The sequence below is a fragment of the Corvus cornix genome, chromosome 4, assembly GCF_000738735.6.
Source record: "Corvus cornix cornix isolate S_Up_H32 chromosome 4, ASM73873v5, whole genome shotgun sequence".
NCBI lineage: Eukaryota > Metazoa > Chordata > Aves > Passeriformes > Corvidae > Corvus > Corvus cornix.
The window spans coordinates 61,355,878-61,375,284 of NC_046334.1; the positions used below are offsets into that span (position 1 = coordinate 61,355,878).

At 37.5% G+C, this 19,407-nt stretch overlaps 1 protein-coding gene and 1 long non-coding RNA gene across 9 annotated transcripts in view; both read right to left on the reverse strand.

The window, feature by feature from the left end:
* Positions 1-19,407, reverse strand: part of PPP2R2C (protein phosphatase 2 regulatory subunit Bgamma) — a 202,551-nt gene that overhangs the window by 37,184 nt on the left and 145,960 nt on the right. For all 8 annotated transcript variants that reach the window (XM_019287161.2, XM_010401936.3, XM_039550576.1 and 5 more), the window contains 4 exons: positions 19,133-19,230; positions 18,381-18,546; positions 14,041-14,153; positions 11,645-11,822 (listed from right to left, as the gene is read on the reverse strand). In XM_019287161.2, the coding sequence (XP_019142706.1) occupies positions 11,645-11,822; positions 14,041-14,153; positions 18,381-18,546; positions 19,133-19,230 (555 nt within the window). The remainder of the gene's footprint in view (positions 1-11,644; positions 11,823-14,040; positions 14,154-18,380; positions 18,547-19,132; positions 19,231-19,407) is intronic.
* Positions 14,356-18,371, reverse strand: LOC109144952. The gene is made up of 2 exons (XR_002046028.1): positions 17,412-18,371; positions 14,356-15,908 (listed from the first exon to the last, which is right to left on the reverse strand). It is a non-coding gene; the product is annotated as an uncharacterized LOC109144952 (long non-coding RNA).

The following is a 19,407-nucleotide window of genomic DNA, read 5'->3' on the forward strand; positions in this document are numbered from 1 at the left end:
TCATGGGAGTATTCACTCGGTTCTCTTCTTGGTTAATTGGTTTTGAAAGGTTACTATTATTCTCATTATTACATTTTTGTGACTTTCTCCCAGAATGCATACTGGTCTAAAGACTCACTCTGAATTTGAGGGATCTCATTCTGATTTTTGCAATATCAGAATTACTTTGCATTCCTGTTATCGTGGTAGGATAAAAAGAGACAGCAGCAAGAAAGCCCTGAATCTCCATTACACAAATATTACTTGAAAAAAGAATCAACATATTTTAAATGTACTTAGTAAAATTTTATGAAATTGCTTTTACTGCCACAAATTCAGCAAACATCAGACTTTGCTGTATTCAAGTTACAGAAAAAAAAATCTAATATATAGGAGAAACTGCCTATGGAGTAGCTGCAACATTTGACTAAGTGTTGAAAGCAGAGAATTGTAGAGTAGCACTACTAGGAAAGAGACTATTTTAAATGGTGCAAGTCACATTCAAACTTTATCACAGATAGGCCTGCTCATACACATTGCAACCAATGATTTACTTAGACAATAATGAATTTAGAAGTAGATACTGGAAAACTTTAATTTACTTAGGAACTTAATTTTTGCTTGTTTTTTTTGAACAGAACACCCACATTTTCATCTGTAGACAGAGTCACATGCCTGCTTTAGCAACACCCATATGCATATTAAATTTTCAAGAGCAAAGACATCATTATCTGCCAATACACAGCTGAAAGAAAAGGGGATGAATCAACAGAGGAAGACTTGCCTTTGTAAATGCACACCTGCAGTCACTCAGTCACTGAAAGGCTGCAAAGTCATATTTAGTTCCTATATTTGCATATGAATTGATTATGATTTGTCTGAAACTAATGTTACACTTGGAACACAAATACCAGAAGAGCCTCAGGTACATATAAATTATTAATAGAAGAGCCTTATTAAGTCCGCCAGCTTAGCTTCTCTTAGGCAGTGCTGTTCTACTTAGTATGGTTAAGTGGCACCATGTACTACATAGTGGCAAGGGTTCCAAGAAATGAGTGATTCAACATCAATAAGGGAAGGATAATTTATAAACAAAAGCAATATAATCTCATCATTCACAAACCTTTCCTGAAATACATTAGATGCTTAACAGAAAACTGAGAGGGATCTACTTAGTTTACTGAAGAGAGTCCCTGGTAGTACAGAGAAATATGACATACAAAACTTCCCAAACTCCATCTTAAAAGTAGACAGGGATTTTTTCCCACATGACTTGGAAATGAGAGATAAAATGTCTTTTTTTTTTTTTTTTTAAATGAATAATCTATATGCTAACAGATAATCCTATCAAGAAATTTCTTCTTGGTAATTACTAAAATCCCATGCAGCTGAGGAAGATCTGTCTCTTAAATAAAAGCAGCCACAGAAATTCCAGCTGAAGAGTATAGACTCTTTAGAGCATTTAGAGCATAAAAGTCTCTCCTTCCCTGCATGCTTGTTACGGGAGTAGTAAAGTGAAACTATCTTCAAAAATAGCCAGATACTTCAAAAATAGCTACTTTAAAAACACTAATAAAAGCTTACATTCAAATCACCTATATTACATCACATAAGATACCTGATTAAAATCATGTGGCAGGACTTATTATCTAGTTGCTTCATTTATTTGAAAGGATTTCCAAAAATGCCACCAGCCTGCAGTGAGTATGACAACAGTCAAAATAGAATTATTCTAAAATCTGGTGCTATAACTTTGTGAAAGTTAATATGGCCTTTATTTACAGAACATTTCTGTTTCAAAGGCCCAAACTACTGCAATTTCACAAGCAGTGGAAGTACCAAAGTGCACTCCTTACCAATGTGTACTATGACAACAGAAAACAAAGCAGTGTCTGCATTAATGAGAGCGTCCCAGCTATTTTAATAATGAGAAAAGCTTCCGAGGTTTCAGGTTCTCACTGCTCACACAGAACACAGAGGTACAGACTTCAAGCTTGACAATACCTGAGAAGACCACGTGAGCATTTTTATGACATCTGTCTTTGTATGGAATACTCTTCAAGCTAAAGATTTTTTAGCTAATGAGCAAAGCAAGTTATATTTTCTTCTTTTTTATGTTAATACTCTGAGAAAGACTGTGCTTTGCAAGGTTAATTTCAAGTCCAAACTCGCATGGGAATTAGAATAATTAGACTCATTTAAGAGAATTCTCCCCTCTGGCAGAGCTGATTAAATTATTTATACATTATCTTTTCATATAATTGCACCTAGAACTGTGTAAATGGGTTTTTTTGTCTAACTTTCAATAAATTCATAATACACATTTTTCAAGTTGGATACACCGACTGCACCTGTGACAACAGAGAATGGCTCATTTTCAAAATGCTTCAATGAGAAATTAATCCGGAGGGAAACACAAGCATGCAATTTAAAATCTTCCACAATGACAACACTGATTAAAACTCATCAACTGAAGAAATAAAATTAGTAAGACAATAAATCTTGGACTGAATCCTGTTACCCATTTCCACAGGAATAACTTCATTGACTGCAGTCACATTACACTAAAATATGAGTGCTACTTAGATGAGGATCAGTTCCATGATGTGACCCTTTATCTGTAATTTAATATTCTTTGCCATAGTTCCAATGTCCCTCTCTGCTGAGGATCTCAGATTCTGGATAACACCTGAAAGTTCTAATGGAATAAACCACTAGGGTGAAAAAAGAAATCTGGGGGTCGATGCTAACATTCATTTCAGCTCTATTAAGTACACTTTCTCTCTACAATACCAATAAACTTGAGAAAGATTGAGATAATGATATTTTAAAGGGGATTCCTGATACAAAATAGGAACTTGTTTGCTACAGTCCCTATTAAATTGGAAAGCAATTGGCTCTGTGGAGATCTGTGAAAAGACATCTTTGCACCTATTGCAAAATTTTAAGTAGCTCCTAAAGTTGCATTGACTAGATCACTCAACAAACACAGAAATTCAGTGAAATCCCAGTTGCGTTCTTTAATGCACTATAAAGGAATTCTGAAATGGTTTTTACAGGCTCAGGATTTCACACTGTTCTTTATAATTTTCTACAACTCCAGTCAATTTTCTTTTTCCTTTTTACAATTCACTATACATTTTTAAAAAGTAAGAGTATTCTAATGCCTCTGGCTATGTTTTCCCTTACCTCTGCAGAAATGAAATAATAGGTATGGGTCTCTATATGGGGACAGCTGCATTAGAGAAGACACAGGGTTAGATAAAGAAATCCATTAAAATAATAACATAATCACATACTTACTCATTCAAGTTGTGTATGGACAAGAGTGATAAGTAAGAAAATTATGTATTCTGATGAACAAATTAATATTTTTATTAAACAATAGATCTGCAGTGCAGTAATTCTCCAAGGCTATAGCTATGCTCAAACCACCTTAAATTAACTCCTTTAAAAGCAACTGCAAAATAAGGAAGACACTGGTCATTGCCAAGAATGCAAAGGCCTCAGCTGTAATTAGGTTTTCACAGCCAGATTCAACACATCCAATTTATTTAATTTGGAGGATGGCTATATAGGGAATATTTCCATAACTGTCCCATGCCCTGATGACACTGGTATCACACACTCCAGCCATACACTGTCTGCTTTTGCTGCAATACAGATTTCAGCTGTATGGTCAGGAGGATCTCATTCAGGGATTCAATGCTAAGATACTGCTTAACTAGCTCCGATATTGCTCCTTTGGCTATCAGTCATGCTCTGTCATCCAATTCTCTCTGACTGGCTGACAGACAAATTCCTAAGATAGGAGTCAATTTAAGGTGATCAGAATAGTTAAAAGCAATTGTTTCTGACAGGGATCCTCTGGCAAAGTGTCCTCTGGCAAGAAGCAAAACCAAACAAAATATTGAAAGACCACTTCTGCAAATTTATTCACTGCTTTCAGAGCTCCCTAAATCTGAACTTATAGATGCTTAAGAGATCTCCTAAAAGATGCTAAAAAACTTCTCCGTATTTCTTGAAAACAAATGATCTGTAAGGTCTTTATAGTGCCCACTCACACAGCGTTACTGCTGTAATTACTATCTAGTATTTGAATTACACAGCTAGTTATAAAGACTGCAATTTGCACAACCTCACATATAAATTCACAACTGTTCTTACTCTGAAAACCCTAAAAGCTGTACTCGATTAAGATATTCTAAATAATGATGACAACATCATTAGAAATAATATTGTATCTGAACTGGATGTAGTTTTACCTCAACAGAAGCAGAAGAACCAATTCAGCACCTGTTTTAGAAGCTGTATCTATGCTAGTGCCTACAAGACAGTCATTTAAGTAATCCTAGAAATGCAGTTCTCTCTTGGCACTTTGCACTGGGGACAAACAGAATTTTTCTTACAAATTAGTCTATTGAGAGTTCATGAAAGGCTCTGTTTACTATCGAGATTCTACGCAGTTCAGAGCAGATGACAACTTACAGTTACACATACTTACCTATTTACTAATTTCATCCCTTGATTGACACTAAAAACATTTCTGGTGTGATTTTAATAAAAGAATCCCCACTGCATTTTCCCTAACAGGCAGCCAAAAACACACACCAAGGACTTGTCCAGATGGACCTGCACAAGCTCAAGAAATGGGCCCAAGAGAATCTCACGAGGTTTAATAATACCAAGTACAAGGTGCTGCACCTGGGTCAGGGCAAACCCCAGTACCAACATAGGCTGGGGGATGAAAAGATTGAGAGCAGCCCTGCCCAGAAGGACTTCGGGGTGCTCATGGATGAGAGGCTGGATGCACTCACAGCCCAGAAACCAACCATGTTCTTGACTGCATCCAAAGTAGTGTGGGCAGCAGGTCAAGGGAGGGGATTCTGTCCCCTCTACTTCACTCTGGTGAGACTCCACCTGGAGTGCTGTGTCCAGTTCGGGAGACAATATGAATTGCTTGTATTTTCTGCTTACTTAATTCAAACAATCTTGCAACAAGGGGCTATTTTTCACAATTTCAATAACTCCCTTAAATAGCCTTAACACCATCCTATCTATACAGCACTTTGTTGTGGTCCCATCAGAAGCACTTTGTGGAGCTTTACGTTGGAGTTTGTTCCTATCCTAAGCCTCAGTATACGACCTATGATCTGTTGCCACCCAGACATACCTTTCCTGACACAGAAATAATAAGCATTAGGAATAAAACCTGTAAAAAAACTACAGTACCTGCTGCTAATCTATTAAATACATTGTAGCAAAACTTACTACTGAACTACACCAATGCAAATGACCCTCAAGTTACCGGGTGATCTGGTATCTGCAGTTTCATAGGCAATTTCAAAATAATTCCTTTTTAATGCACAGATACTCTAAGCTGAAAGATCTCAAACCCAAAAGTTAAAAGGCTAAGTCAATGGAACCTGTCATTTTGCAGACCTTTGAGAATCAGATCACTTTAAAACAACCTGAAATAGATCGTGAATTGTTGCTAAATGAGTAACAATGAACTTCCCTCTACTATAGTCATTTTTCTCATGAAAAACTTTTCCATTGCTTCAGATAAGAGTAACATAAATGGAAAATTCTTGGGAAAGACAAGGGTCTAGAAGGCTTAGGGACTACAACTCTTTTCCTAAATTCATCATCAAATGGCTAAATGCTAACATTGGCAAGGTAAACATTCATCTCTGTGACACTGAAGTTTTTGCTTCTTATTGCCTTCTGCAAGGTCACAATTATCATGCATTTTTTAAGACACTTAGTTATTTTTCTCTGTCCATTAAAGCAAGCAACCCCTAGGAACACTCCTGTTGGTACTCAGTCAAACTCTCTCTCACTGCATTCTGGCAGTTTAGAAATCTCTTAAGCAGGAGAAAAGATACACTGATTTCTATTTCTCCAAAACAAAATCATTTTCACAGCATTTCTACATTTCTGTTACCATTTTTATAAGACTCTCTCCTGAAAAGTCTTCTTCTTCACCTAATACAGAATTAGAGTATGGATGGAAGTAAAAGCAGGATGTCTCTGGGCAACATTCAGATTCTGAGTTGAAATTCCAGTACACCTATTTGGTTCTCACAGTCTTTGTTTAACTGAGTATAAAGTGGTGCTAAGACTGACTAACCTCAATATTTTATTACAATTATTTAAAAATACTCTTATCACAAAATATTTGTGTAAAGTATGTCAATTACTTCAGTAATACAGAGGGATTCAGTTTACAGTGCAATGATCAGCAGATGAGAAATGGCAATGCAGCAAGGAATCTAACAGTTAAGTATTGATACTTGGTGTGAACTTCATATATTCACAAGTTTCATGCAATACTATTTCTTCTTTTTTAGTTTTTATCCTATTTCCTCTACATACTGCTCTTCCCCATGACTTTGCAGGGCACTGGAGCCCTCAGTCAACATTTCCAGCAGTCTACCTCAGAGTACAATTCAACATTTTTCAAAATGCACAGAATACAGCTGATCGTACTCAGGTGTAAGTTAGATATGAAAATCTTTGGTTTTGCCATTGTCAACTCTTACTAGAAGACTCTTTTACTAGAGAGCCAGTATTCACTTCTGAAAAAAGTGGAGTCTAGCGAGGGAATCACATCAAGCCAGAATCTAATCAGCCCACTGAAACAGCTTTTTTCCCCCTCAGTTGTTCACATAGTAGTGTTTTAATGAGAAAGGCAAAGCAACCATTTCTCAATAGTTAGAATAAGAGTGCTCTCCAAACCATGGGATCAGTGTGCATGGCACCTCTGCAATCCTCTAACTTACAGACCTGATTTTAGCTTTGCAGACATCTTCATTCTCCTTTAACGGGGAGAGAGACAGACACAACGCATGTGGGAGAGGGAGAGACTAGGAAGTAAGGAACAAAAGAACACAAATTTAAGGAAAGGCTACTCAAATGTCGCTAGTACCAACTCAGCTGGAATATGACTCCATGGTGTAACACTCACCTTTTAAATACCTGATGGAGATTTGATACCTCTTCTTGACAGAACAGGAAGTGCTAACATGTATTACCCACAGCTCTCAAAAGAGAAAAAAGGTCTGCCAGCTCCCAAACAGAAGGTGTGTTCTGGAGGAAAACAGTGCTGTGCGTGGGGGTGGCAGCAGTTTCTCACACCATACAGACTTGCTTTTCAGAGCACAGAAAATGCATCCTTGTGCACACAGCTTGTGCATAGTCATCCTGGCTCAGGCATTTTTATAAGAAACACCCTTATCTCACTCAAGGTATAAACTTGCTCAACAAATACCAAGAGAATACTGCAGATCTGCTTTCAGTTTGGCATTCACATAGTTAGCACTGAGGCAAGTACAGGGATTTTGTAAGGCTGGCTATCTTCCCCAGCCTAGGCTGCCCCCAGAGCTCTGTATATACCCTATATACACACTACATTCAGATGTGCAGTGGGCTGCCACAAACTTGGTCTCCATCAATGCACCATGTTATTTTGAGTTCTTCTATTTTTTCCCTGTTGTTTACTTCTTAAGTAAATTCATTTTCCCAAGATATGGTGCCTAACAAACTGACTATCCATGATATGCCTCAAATACCAGAATACATTAGACTGTAAGAAGGCCCTATGGTGATTTGCTAATTAGCTTAACCCTTTTGGGACACAGAGAAGGCATTTTTTATTAAAACAGGATAACCCTGGACTATATTGATCTGACTGAGAAATGAGTATTTTAGTCAAGATGAGTCTCAAGATGAGCACATCCTGGAAACAGCAATGTTGTTTCCATAGCAATGCCATGACAGCCTCTAGAGTGAAATAGTGCGCTACCAGGAAATGAAGGGAGTTCAACTGCTATGAGCTACATAGTTCTGTAAGCAATCCAAATACATTCTCATAAAGAATATTTAGTGCAGCTAGATAGTCCAAAGATTGCTGTTAATGGCAAGTAAGCCTTATCAGTATGCTCCTGGCAGTCCTTTTTTCTCATTCACTTCACCCAAGATGACTATCTAAAGGCTTAACCTATGTGCGACACTGCTAAACCATTTCAGACCAAACATTAACAAGTACAGCAACCCTTACCTTACTTCTTTTCCAGTGCAGAATATCATCCATAATTAAGGTCACTGACTCTCGTTCTCCATAACACAACCAAACACATCAAACCTTTTACTGAAGAAAATCCTAATATGTGCTATTATTTACCAGGCTAACCTTCCCCCTTCCTTTTCTCTCACCTCCTCCTCCCCCTTGCCTCCTCCTGCCCAAACAATACTGAGCAGATCTGCTTGCAAGTGGGAAGCAATGTACAGAAGTCTTGCATACTCCTCATTAAAATTTAGATAGGCATAGCATAAACTCACTTGTCTGCTTTTCACCCCAGTTAGTGCTTACACTAATACAAAAGCAAACCAGAAAAGCGTTAGTTGTATTTTATCTAAGGCTTTACCTAAGAGAAATATTCTGGTCAAATTCTGCAGAACTGACTTAAAATATTTTCCAAAGATTAAAGAACTAATTTAAGATCTCCATTGCTCTGTATTTTCAAAGAAATGAAAAATTATCAGTGATTTGTAAAACTGCTAAAATGATGGTTATAAACAAACTGTTCTCAAATTAAATTCTACAAGGCAAAGAACTTTACTTGTAAAACACCTTAGCACACTGCTGCTGATTCAGTCTTTCTCCAGCACTTCCCATGCAATTTGTGAAGATGTTCAGACACCAACTGAATGTCCAGAAACTCTACCACTGTATTTGTTGTTTGTGTCATTGTCACAACCAGCCTCTTGGGTAAACAGATTGTAGGTCATTATATGTAGCAGTGCTGCCTCTGAGGGAAAATAGAAAGACGAATACTCATTCCTGCCAGATCCCTTATTAACAAAAGCCACTTCAAACCAAAATGTTTTCTATTTATTGTTTAAAACACGCACTTCAAGGAATCAAGCCTTGAATGTAAAACAGCAAGATGCTTCATTTCCCTTTTGCATTCAGTAAAAAGATGTGAAACAAGCATTTTTAAAACAGCCTCAGCCTCCTCCTGCCTATCCCCCTAAATGTGTTACTGAAGGCACCAAGCCCAGCAACATTCATTTATAATTTAAACTGTTTGCTTGGCAGAATTTTTTCACCTTAATATGTCTAGTCTTAATTGCAACTGGCAAACCCAGTGATTTTACCAAAAAATCATCTGCTTCCAGGAGATTTGTAAGTTGGTCTTCTGAAGGACAGAAATGCAGTTTCAGGGACAGATGTTGTTGTTTTCCAGGGAAAAACACGTCCCTGCAATTTTACAAGATGTACAGGGCTCTATATGGACAGAAAGATACATCTTGGAAGACTGATGCAAGTTTAACTTACTCATCCCCTTCTTTCAGTTATCATGGCCTCCCAGTTAATTTCCCAATATGAGCAATATTCTGTAACTATCTCACCTTCTTTTGGAATGCCTATGTCAAAATTTTTGTTTAATCAAAGAATTAGGTAAAAGTAATCTGCCTGCTGACCTGGTTTTGACAACTGAGTAGAGACAAGTACAGCTTATATTGTCTGAAACAGTAGTGGATACAGCCTCTAACTCAGCCTGCTCTCCTGAATACATACCGGTATCCAGCCACAAAAGCCAATCTGCTGCCACCATGGGCACCTTAGCAAGAACATTATGCCCCTAGAACTGATTATCCTGTTACCTAGTGTTACCTTCTATCACTGCCTAAACTCTCTCATCACAGTCCGCACAGATTTTCATTCAAGTGTAAAAGAAGCAGCAATATCTTTATCCCAATCCAAGACAGAAATCCAAGTATCCCAAAGCCACTGTTTCAGTTACAGGAAAAGTCTCCTATCCTAAAACTCAGAAACACTCTTCATTTCTCTCTCCTCATCATTCTTAGAACATACTTAGAAAATGAGTGTGTCATTATAAATTTTATCATATTTTAAGAGTTAAATCAATGAATCAATCAGAAGTTTTAAAACATATTTTATCAGTAAATACTCAATAACAGGAATGTGCTAATGCTTGAAACAGAGTCCACACAGCTATTCATTTATGGCTGATATTTCTGTCAGTAAGCTCTTAGTGTGGCAAATGACACTAAATCTCATGCTGTCCTCATAAAATATAATAACTATTTACTTGGTTTTTGAAACTTTTCAGGAACATTTGTCTTGGCAATCCATAGTTTATAAAATAGCTTTTAATAAGACAAAAGGAATTGCCAAAGGCAACGCCTTATCTTGCATAAGCATTCTGGAATGTGATCTGTGATCATACACAGGCGCACAGAGATTGCTGTGCTTGGTCTGACCCACTGCTCTGCCTTAGAAGAAAGATGAGGACACAAAATAGAGGAGAACACACAGCAGAGTCACATGTAAATGTTTCCAGGACAGAGAGAAGTCTGAAGGGTGAAGCTGCTGTGAGGAGGACACTGTCAGAGTCACACTGCTACTCCAAATAGGTGTGCTGGCAAATAATTTTCATCTGTCTTACTAAGGAATGGAAGTACAGTTGCTTGGATATCAAGGCAGACATATCTGGACTTTGAAGTCCCACATATAAATTGTTCCTAAATAAACCGTCATATTAAAGAGGGCACCTATTTAGCTTGTTTAATCTATACAGGTGAAAGACAGAAGAACAATGTGAGTTTAGAAACAAATTGAAGAGATGTTCACTACAATCCCCAGCGTAAGGGCACCTGTCACTTGATCCTGCAAAGGTAATTTTTTAAGGACATTAAGAGTTGTTTGATTTAAAGACCATGTTTCCTGTGACATTAGCATAGTATGGGTTAAGTTTCCAAGATGAAACCTGGCCCACAAAGGAAGAAATACAATCACCAGAGTCAGAGAGAACACCCCATCACACTGGTGCCTTCTCTTAGGAAATCTGCCCCAACAGGACAACTTCACTTTGACATCTAATAGTCCCTCATGTAAACCCACAGAGACATATTCTTCTAACTCTTTTTGATACACTCAAAAAGAAATCGGCAAAGGAATACAACATTCTGACCTGGCCCCATAACCTATTTCTCTTACCAGTCTATTTATGTTCTGCAAAACACAGAGAATCACTTTTCTTGGCTACAGTCTCTTTTGCTCCCCCTCCAAGACACCCTGTTGTAGTGCAAGGGGCAGCCTCACAGATGGCTGGAATGATTCCACAATGGAGCTTTCAGGAAAACGCCAGCACTTGAAACAGCAATGCCTTCACTAATCACAGGCACAACTCACACAAAGCAGCTGAACCTCACCCCCAAACTGTGCACATCTCAGGCATTAGGGTTCTGGGAAGCAGGATGATGGAGAATGGGAGGCAAGATCAGGGAAAGGAATGACCCTGCAGCAAAACAAGGTGCAGTAGCTCAGCATGAAATGTCTTCAGGAAATAACAGTACAGAGTATTTTAGTCAGGTAGATAGCTACCATGCAGCTGGCATCTGTTTCCTATTTAAATGTCTTTCACCAACACCATCATTTTTCATTAAAAATTCCCTGATTTTTGCAATCTCTTAGCTGTCTCTTACAATATCTGAGCATTTTCTGTTACAATTACTGCAGAGATTCTGGTAAGTAAAGGTATATTTTAAAACCTGCAGAAAAATATTTTAAAATAGCTGTCTTAAGCCCTATTAATAACATGAACACTGAGCAAGGAATCACAATAAAGGATACTGAAACTCCTATCTGTGATAGCTAAATGCCAGAGGTTAATCCTGAGATCATCAGCTGACATGTATGTCTCACAGTCACTGTTGACGGATATTGAGTTGACATGATAGGTGTGACCATTAGCAAAGATTCTCCGGGGAGTGACTTCTACCATCAAATCCATGGGTTTCAATACAGGCACCTGCCAAAAAAAATACCAAAACACAAACCAAAAAGGGAGTAAGACAAAAATACTCTTTTACTAGGATGACGAAAATTCCAATAGAGAGAAAGCATTTAGAAGACTGCGATACTATAAAACTTTTTGACAGTGTACATAAGCTGAATTTCCCCATGAATTAGTTGTTGGACAAGGCCTTCCTTGCCAAGGAGGAAGGGAAAGACAAGAGAGCCAGGCAGAGCGATGGAAAGCCTGGACTGTGGGAAGGGAGAGACTGGCAGCTGCCACAGGACAGGTCAGTCCCACTGCAGGAGCTACTGTCTCACACACACAGGAGGCTCCGGCAAGCAGTGAAGCACTAGTATTTTGCTTTTGCTAAAGGGTTTGCCATTAGCTGTAGATCATTTAACTGTATTTGTTTTGCTACTTGATATCTCTCTTTGAAAAAACTCAAGTGGTGAAAAGGCTATAATCTCAGCAAAACACAATAAACAGTCTTGCAAAACAAAGCCAACATGACACACTGTACATACACATGTACCCCTGAAAAGCCAATATCACAGATTATCACTTGTCAGTGTGCCCTCGTTATTTCCCTGTGTCATTTGAAAGTCATGCTTCAATAAGTAGACACTCAATTTATTCACTATCAATAAAGCATTAAACACTATAAGCTGTGGTCCATGACTGGGACTATTTGATGTTGTTGAACATGCATCAGAAATATCATACATCAATCCACAAGGTAGTTTAAAGAGGAATACAGAGTAGTTAAAGATCTGAGTTTCACTTTCTACTAAAGGAACAAAACAAAATTCAACCTTTGAATTACAGAATATCTCAAGTTGGAAGGGACCCACAAGGATCATGGAGTTCAACTCCCACCCTAAACAGCACCGTCCCCAAGAATCACACCTCGTGCCTGAGAGCATTGTCCAAACGCTTCTTGAACTCTGTCAGGCTTGATGCTGTGGCCACTCCCCTGGGGAGCCTGTTCCAGTGCCCAACCACCCTGTGGGTGAAGAACCTTTTTCCAATATCCAACCTAAACCTCCCCTGACACAACTTCAGGCCATTCCCTTGGGTCCTGGCCCTGTCACCCCAGAGAAAAGATCAGTGCTCGCCCCTCCTCTTCTCCTCAAGAGGATGCTGAATTCTCAGACTATAAGCAATCTGGAATAATTTTGTTTGCCTAATCATACAGAATAGGTAAATATTCCATTAATGTAGTCATCTTTACACTTTGGAAGCTTTTTTTCCCAATAGACAATATTGGCTTGTTTTGGAGATGGAGGTTATTTGTTTATTTTCAATAATAAAGACATTCTAGTGTTTATACAACATAGCCTTCCAGTTCTAACCTTTAGCCACTTCCTTTGCCACAACATCTGGAGTGAATTCAGCCAAAAAAGTCTGAGAGCAAAAATTTACATTACTGTGTAGATGATGGATCTCTTCTCCCAAGAAACAAGTGACAGGAGAAAAGAAAATGGCTTCAAGTTGCACTGGGAAGGTTTATATTGGATATTAGGAAAGATTTGTTCACCAAAATTTTTGTCAAGCACTGTAAGGGGCTTCCCCGGGAAGTGGTTGAGTCACTATACCAGGAGGTATTTAAAAGATGTCTAGAAGCAGCACCTGGGGACACGGTTTACTGAATATGGTAGTGGTGGGCTAATGGTGGGACTTGATAATCTTAAAGGTCTTTTCCAAACTAAACAGTTCTATGATCACACATGCTTATATGAGTTCCATGACTGCATCTTTTCAGCAATGCAGAATCTCAGGTTCACCAGAGCACAGATTACTGCAAATCCCATTCTTAAAATAATTTTTTATAAAACTGAAAAAGAGATGAAACTGAAATTTGGTGTACTGTCTTTAACTCAGTTGCTCTGAATGTGGCAAGAACCCTATTCAAAATTAATTACAAGTAAAATGCCTCCAGCAAACCAGGTTAAAAAACCTTTTATGAAAGCACATTAAATCACACTAAGAGAATTTTATCAGGAACAATAAAACCAACAGGAACTCTCAAAAATATTTGGTCAGTATATCATACAGCATTTGTGACCTGAAAATATACGGCAGATTCAACAGAGTTATCAGTCAGCTAAAGCTTCAGTAAGAATAATCACACAAATGACTAGCATTAGGTACATATTTAAATCCTTTACTGAGTTAGCACTACCTTTTTCATACAGAAACAACTAAATTTTGGATGTGGACAGAAGCTTACCTGCAGTGATGTTACTGTAGAAAGATCTTTAAGCTTTCCTTCTTCATCTTTTAAGTTGTACCCCTCTGGTCTCTTATCTCTTTCAGTAATTTTCCACAATTTGATTGTTTTATCTTTAGAAGAAAAGACAAGTAACTGTCAGCATAGAAATTCTGAATGCAGTTACTCACCTTTCACAATATATTCCTTAAAGAAGTTTTTACATCTTGGTTTAGACAGGTCCTGTGCTGAAATAGTCTGGGTCACTTCATTCTGCACATCCAGAAAATGTTGCCAACAGACAAAATATTCATAAAGCACATCCCATATACTCACAGCGAGTCAGGGGTTCCTGGCAGCTGACAGACTGTGCAGAGCATGTAGAACACATGCTGCTTGTGTATCCAACCTGGCAGTTTGCAGGTGGAAAAACCCAAACTACTCCATGTTCACTGCTGAAGCTCAGTTTAACAATTTGACTTAGCAAGGAAATAATCTCAGTATTAAAACCGGTTTGGCATTAATGCCAGTTTGCTAGGTTATAAACAGCACAAGAACAGCACGGAGTACACAGCCAGACCAATGATGCCTTTCTGGTCCAATGTGGGAACGGGCAGTGGTGCATTGGTGTAACATCAGGAGCCCCTGCAAATGAAAGGCTGTGAAAAACGAGGCATTTCTCCCTCCTAATGGGAAGCAGCTGAGAAATAACTGAGGGAAAGTTAAAAAACCCCAACCAAGCAAAGAGAAATGTGTTGCAATGACAAGAGAGAGAAGTAAGGAGAAAAAATATATTAATCTTGCATGGAATGGAATAAAATCTAGACTCTTCCTTTTTCATGATGGGTGAAGCATATGATGAAAGAGTAATGGTGTCTCTCAGTTAGCAAAGTGCCTCTGAATCCAACAGACATGTTTTAAACATTTCACACTGTGTTTGTCTTTGGGTTTGGTTTTTTTTTTGTAGAAGCTGAAGCTGCAGATTTCCTAATGCTGATTGTCCACTCCCACTGTGATCGATCTCCTAACCTGCCAACTCTTAACGCTTCCTAGACTGAAAATCAATGCCAACTCTTCTCCTGCAAAAAATCTGTCCCTGAGATTCTGATGGTTGTTTTGCTCATCTGCTTGTGGAGCAGCCAAAGTCTTTCCAAAGCTTCTGCCCTTCAGCTGCCACCACTGATTTATTAACCCCAGTTCCTGCATCGTTTCTGATTTTATCCCACTTTCTTCCTTTACCCTTCTTTCCCCAAGTACACAGCAGAGCATAATCATTTCCCCAGTGTGGCTGATCCAAATACTCCTTTCAAATGCTAGTACAAATCACTTTAAAGACAGGATATATGAAAACATGAATTGATTTGCATTTCTTTAGCAAGTTTAACTTTGAACTTTTTTGTTTCAAAATCAGTCCCTCCCTTACTCATTTTTTTACGATTATGCATTTCTTAACGATATTGATATGCTAATACACAAGCAAAAAAAAAAATCAGAATACAATTACAATCAATCTCCAGAACAAGAGGTTAGTTTAATCTGCAACTAAAAAGCTCCATTTAAATATTCAATAAATTTCACTTGTATTGTATATCATGTTAATTAATTATGAAAAATACACATAGGTCATGTCATGCACTTGGATTTTTTGTTACATGTAAATAGTGCCTTCCTGCTGATCTAGTCAAAAAAATTATAAATATAGCATTGTAAAATGAATTATAAGAAAAAACACAAACAATTTTCCGTTGTTAGACTTGACTGCTACTAATAAATCTATCCCTTTCCTGAGTGAAAACTATTTTATTAGCAGTTAAGGATATCATGTGTTGGTTTTCTTCTCTTTCATCCACTTCTGGACTTTAAATACTCCTTAGAAGTTTTAAGCATGCCTATATTTTGAAAAATATAAAAAGAATAGAAACATTGCTGTGAGGTTAAGCATTCCGTCTCAAGGGTGTTGTGAAGTTAAAATTAATTAACGTCTGGTAAGCATTCTGAAATCCTCAGATGAAAGGATCTGTATGGGACAAATTCTGATCTATCCTATGGAGGTCACATTGAAAGTGGCCCAAATGTATTCTGGTACAGAAGACACCAATGAATCAGAATAAGTTATTATTATTATACTACAAAATCAGTTCAGTTTACAGTGCAAACTACAAATTTGCTAACTGCAAGCACTGTAAATCCACAGTGGGATTTGAAAGCCTTGGTGATTTCCTTCCGTCTCCTAAAGGCTCCATTAATTAGGATGCCACAATCGAAGCTTAGCTGATAATTTGTTGATAACGTGGACTGGAAAGGAACCAAGATTGCAGAAACAACTGCAGAATCAACTTCAGACAAAAGTCCTCCTTGGAATGACAGAAACAGATTTGGGCAGTTGCAGACCTGCTAAGTCTCATACATTGAGGGTTAGATTTAGCCTGACCCTCCCCTCAAGTTCCTGAACAGCAGGATGCTCCCTCCAGCACATTCAGTGGGCACTGTCCACCTGAGCATGCGGAAGGAAAGGATGCTGTTTCACAAGTCTCATTTTTCTGCAAAAAACCATGCATTAGATTCTAAATTACCAGAGAGCAAAATATCAAAGATTGCATTAAAATAGCAGGCTCGGAATTTAGTAAACAAAGATCAGTACTCAAGATATTTCTACAATCTGTCCAATATGAGGATGTATGGCAGGTAACGCCTTCAAGTTAGGAAACATGCTATTATCCTTTTTTATAGGCATGGAGTTGATATACATTGTCAAAGGCTTCTCCCAGGTAATCTGTAAGGCAGTGCATAATTCAACATGGGCTGTTGGTACCTGAAGTTAAAACCACCTTTAAGAATATGCCAGGAGGTGAATATTCAGACTTCAACCCTGCTGTGCCAGGAAGCGAGGAATCCTCCTTGGCACACACAAATGTTTTGCAATTCAAAGCCAAAATCCAAAGCCTTTGCCAATGGAACCATTTCTGTTCTCCTCACCATAAATAGTCTGCTGGGATGCCCCAGAACTAAGGGAGAAAAACAAAGTACTTTTCCAGGTCCTAGGCTTCACTGTTGGTTGAAACTGGATTAACCACAGCAGCACTAGGACTGATTCTCTTGTTCTTTCTCCCCTCTCATGACGGTATGAACGAGAAAACTCACATCATGGTCTATTATCTATAACTCTAAAAGCTGAAAATCTGAGGACTTGGCTGTACTCCTCTGTGTTTCTAAAAACAAACTTTAAAATTAAGAGAGAGGTTTAGTTTTAATAATCTACTTTTGTATCACATGCTTGGAAGAAGCCATTCTTAGTTATCTGAAGAAGGAGGGGTATTTTGACCAAGGGAAAAGAGTAGAAATAAACTCCCAAACTTCATAAGGTGACTAATCATTAAATTAGCATAAATCACCTGTCTGTAACAGATGTTTCATTCCAAATAACCAACAGTGCCCTGAAAAAGTCAAAGATAACTTTAAGTAGAACAAACTACAAAATATTAAAAAATTACTGTCTACTTTGAATTAATGTAAACATTATTTAATGCTATATATTTTAACGTGAAGCAATCGCTTTGCCCTAAAGTGTCAATTCACAAAGATGAGATGACACTATGTTTTATCAGCAATTCCCAGTTACCCTCAAACTTCTACAACAAAAAAGTCTTTTCTGATTACCTTTAGATCTAAAATTTAAAACCAGGTATTTTATCTCATGCATCATCTGCAGTAATAAAGTTTGTAGGTGTCTCAATGCTTCCTAAATGACACTGTGCATGTTAGGTTACACTCAGTTTTGACCTGAATTTCACATCTGAATATCCCCTCCTAGTAATAACACTGCCTTCTTTATTCAATAGGCCTTAGACATGCTAGAAATGAGTCAGTATGAATATCCTATTATTATTCCTACTGTCTTCCCAAGATTTGTGTACCTCTTTAAAACTTAAATAAACTATTACGATAATGAGTGAAAAGAAAAAGAAATTAATCTGTCACCTACATTCATTTACACATCTACAAATAATAAAAGTTATTACAAATACAGCAGAAAAAATTCTAAATTTCCCATGAAACACAAGCTGCTGAATAAGGTGATGCCTTTGTCACAAGATCTATTTCAGAATAGCACTGCATATTAATAGAAAAATGGATAGCTCTCTAAATGTCTATGAATAATCAATCAAAAAACCCTCATGATTCTATGAATAAAATATACAAACAACAGATATCAGAAGCAGTATGACAGTCTTGGTAAACTCTGAAAGAGGAAATTACTAAAACAGTAGATTAAAATGAGCAAATATATACTGTCAGCACTAGAACACATAGAGCAAATACTGCAAATACTGATATGTCCTGCATACTCTCATCAATCTCACCATTTGTTGATAGAAGTGAGTGAGCTGCATTTTGCTGTGGTAACCACTTGATCTTGTTTATTTTTTCTTCAATCTCCAAGCTCTTCAAATAATCAAATTCAGGTTCATGGCTCTGGAAAGTGCTGTAAACATTGTACTCCCCCTGATTGTAAGGCTCATTTTTACTCTATGGAGAATAAAACAAAATGTTGTTTATGACAGCAATATATCTTTATCTCTTAGGAAAGGTGTATAAGCAGCCTTACAAATATAAAAATATTGAAAATGTAATTTAATTTCTCACTTAAAACGTTATATTGACAGATTTGTTTCAACAAGAATGAAATTTCCTGTGAGTATTGAAACATTTAATAATAGAATTTTTGAAGAAATGTCAACTATTCAGGAAAGATTTCTACACAAGACACTGCAGATGGATGGAATTTACAAGTGGAACATAAAGGTAAGCGAAGGTATTGTTTAAAATGGAATGGCACCATCAGGCAAAAGCTATTAAAACAAAGCAAAGTAAAACAAAAATAACCTCTTTTTTTTTTCTTATATTGGAATTTTGGAGCTTCGAATCATTTTTGTTTGGGACAGCAAACTTAAGAGTTAAAAATCCTTACCCTTTTTCATTTTCTCTCTAAACAGGTGGTGCTCTGTTTTACTGAATCTTGAGATTATAAACAAGTTTGTTAATTCAATTCAAGTATTAAAAATTAAGCCAGGTTTTATCAGGCTATTAAGGACTACATTGGTGACTCACATACCTCAGGTTCCCTTTGGAATATAACAACTCGACCCCCCTTGTCACCAGTAGCCAGCAGTTCTCCAGTGTGGTTGAACTCAACTGTAGAAATAATATCAGCTGGAGGAAGAAAGAAAAAAGGCAGATTTTAGACTGCTGCTACAACACAAAGTCACTAGAAATATCAGGCACTCCACAAAAAAATGCAACAAATGAGGGATTTGAAGGAATACAAATGAATTCACTAACACAAACAGGCTGCATGCCGTTACAATCTAAGGTAGCTACACAATGAAA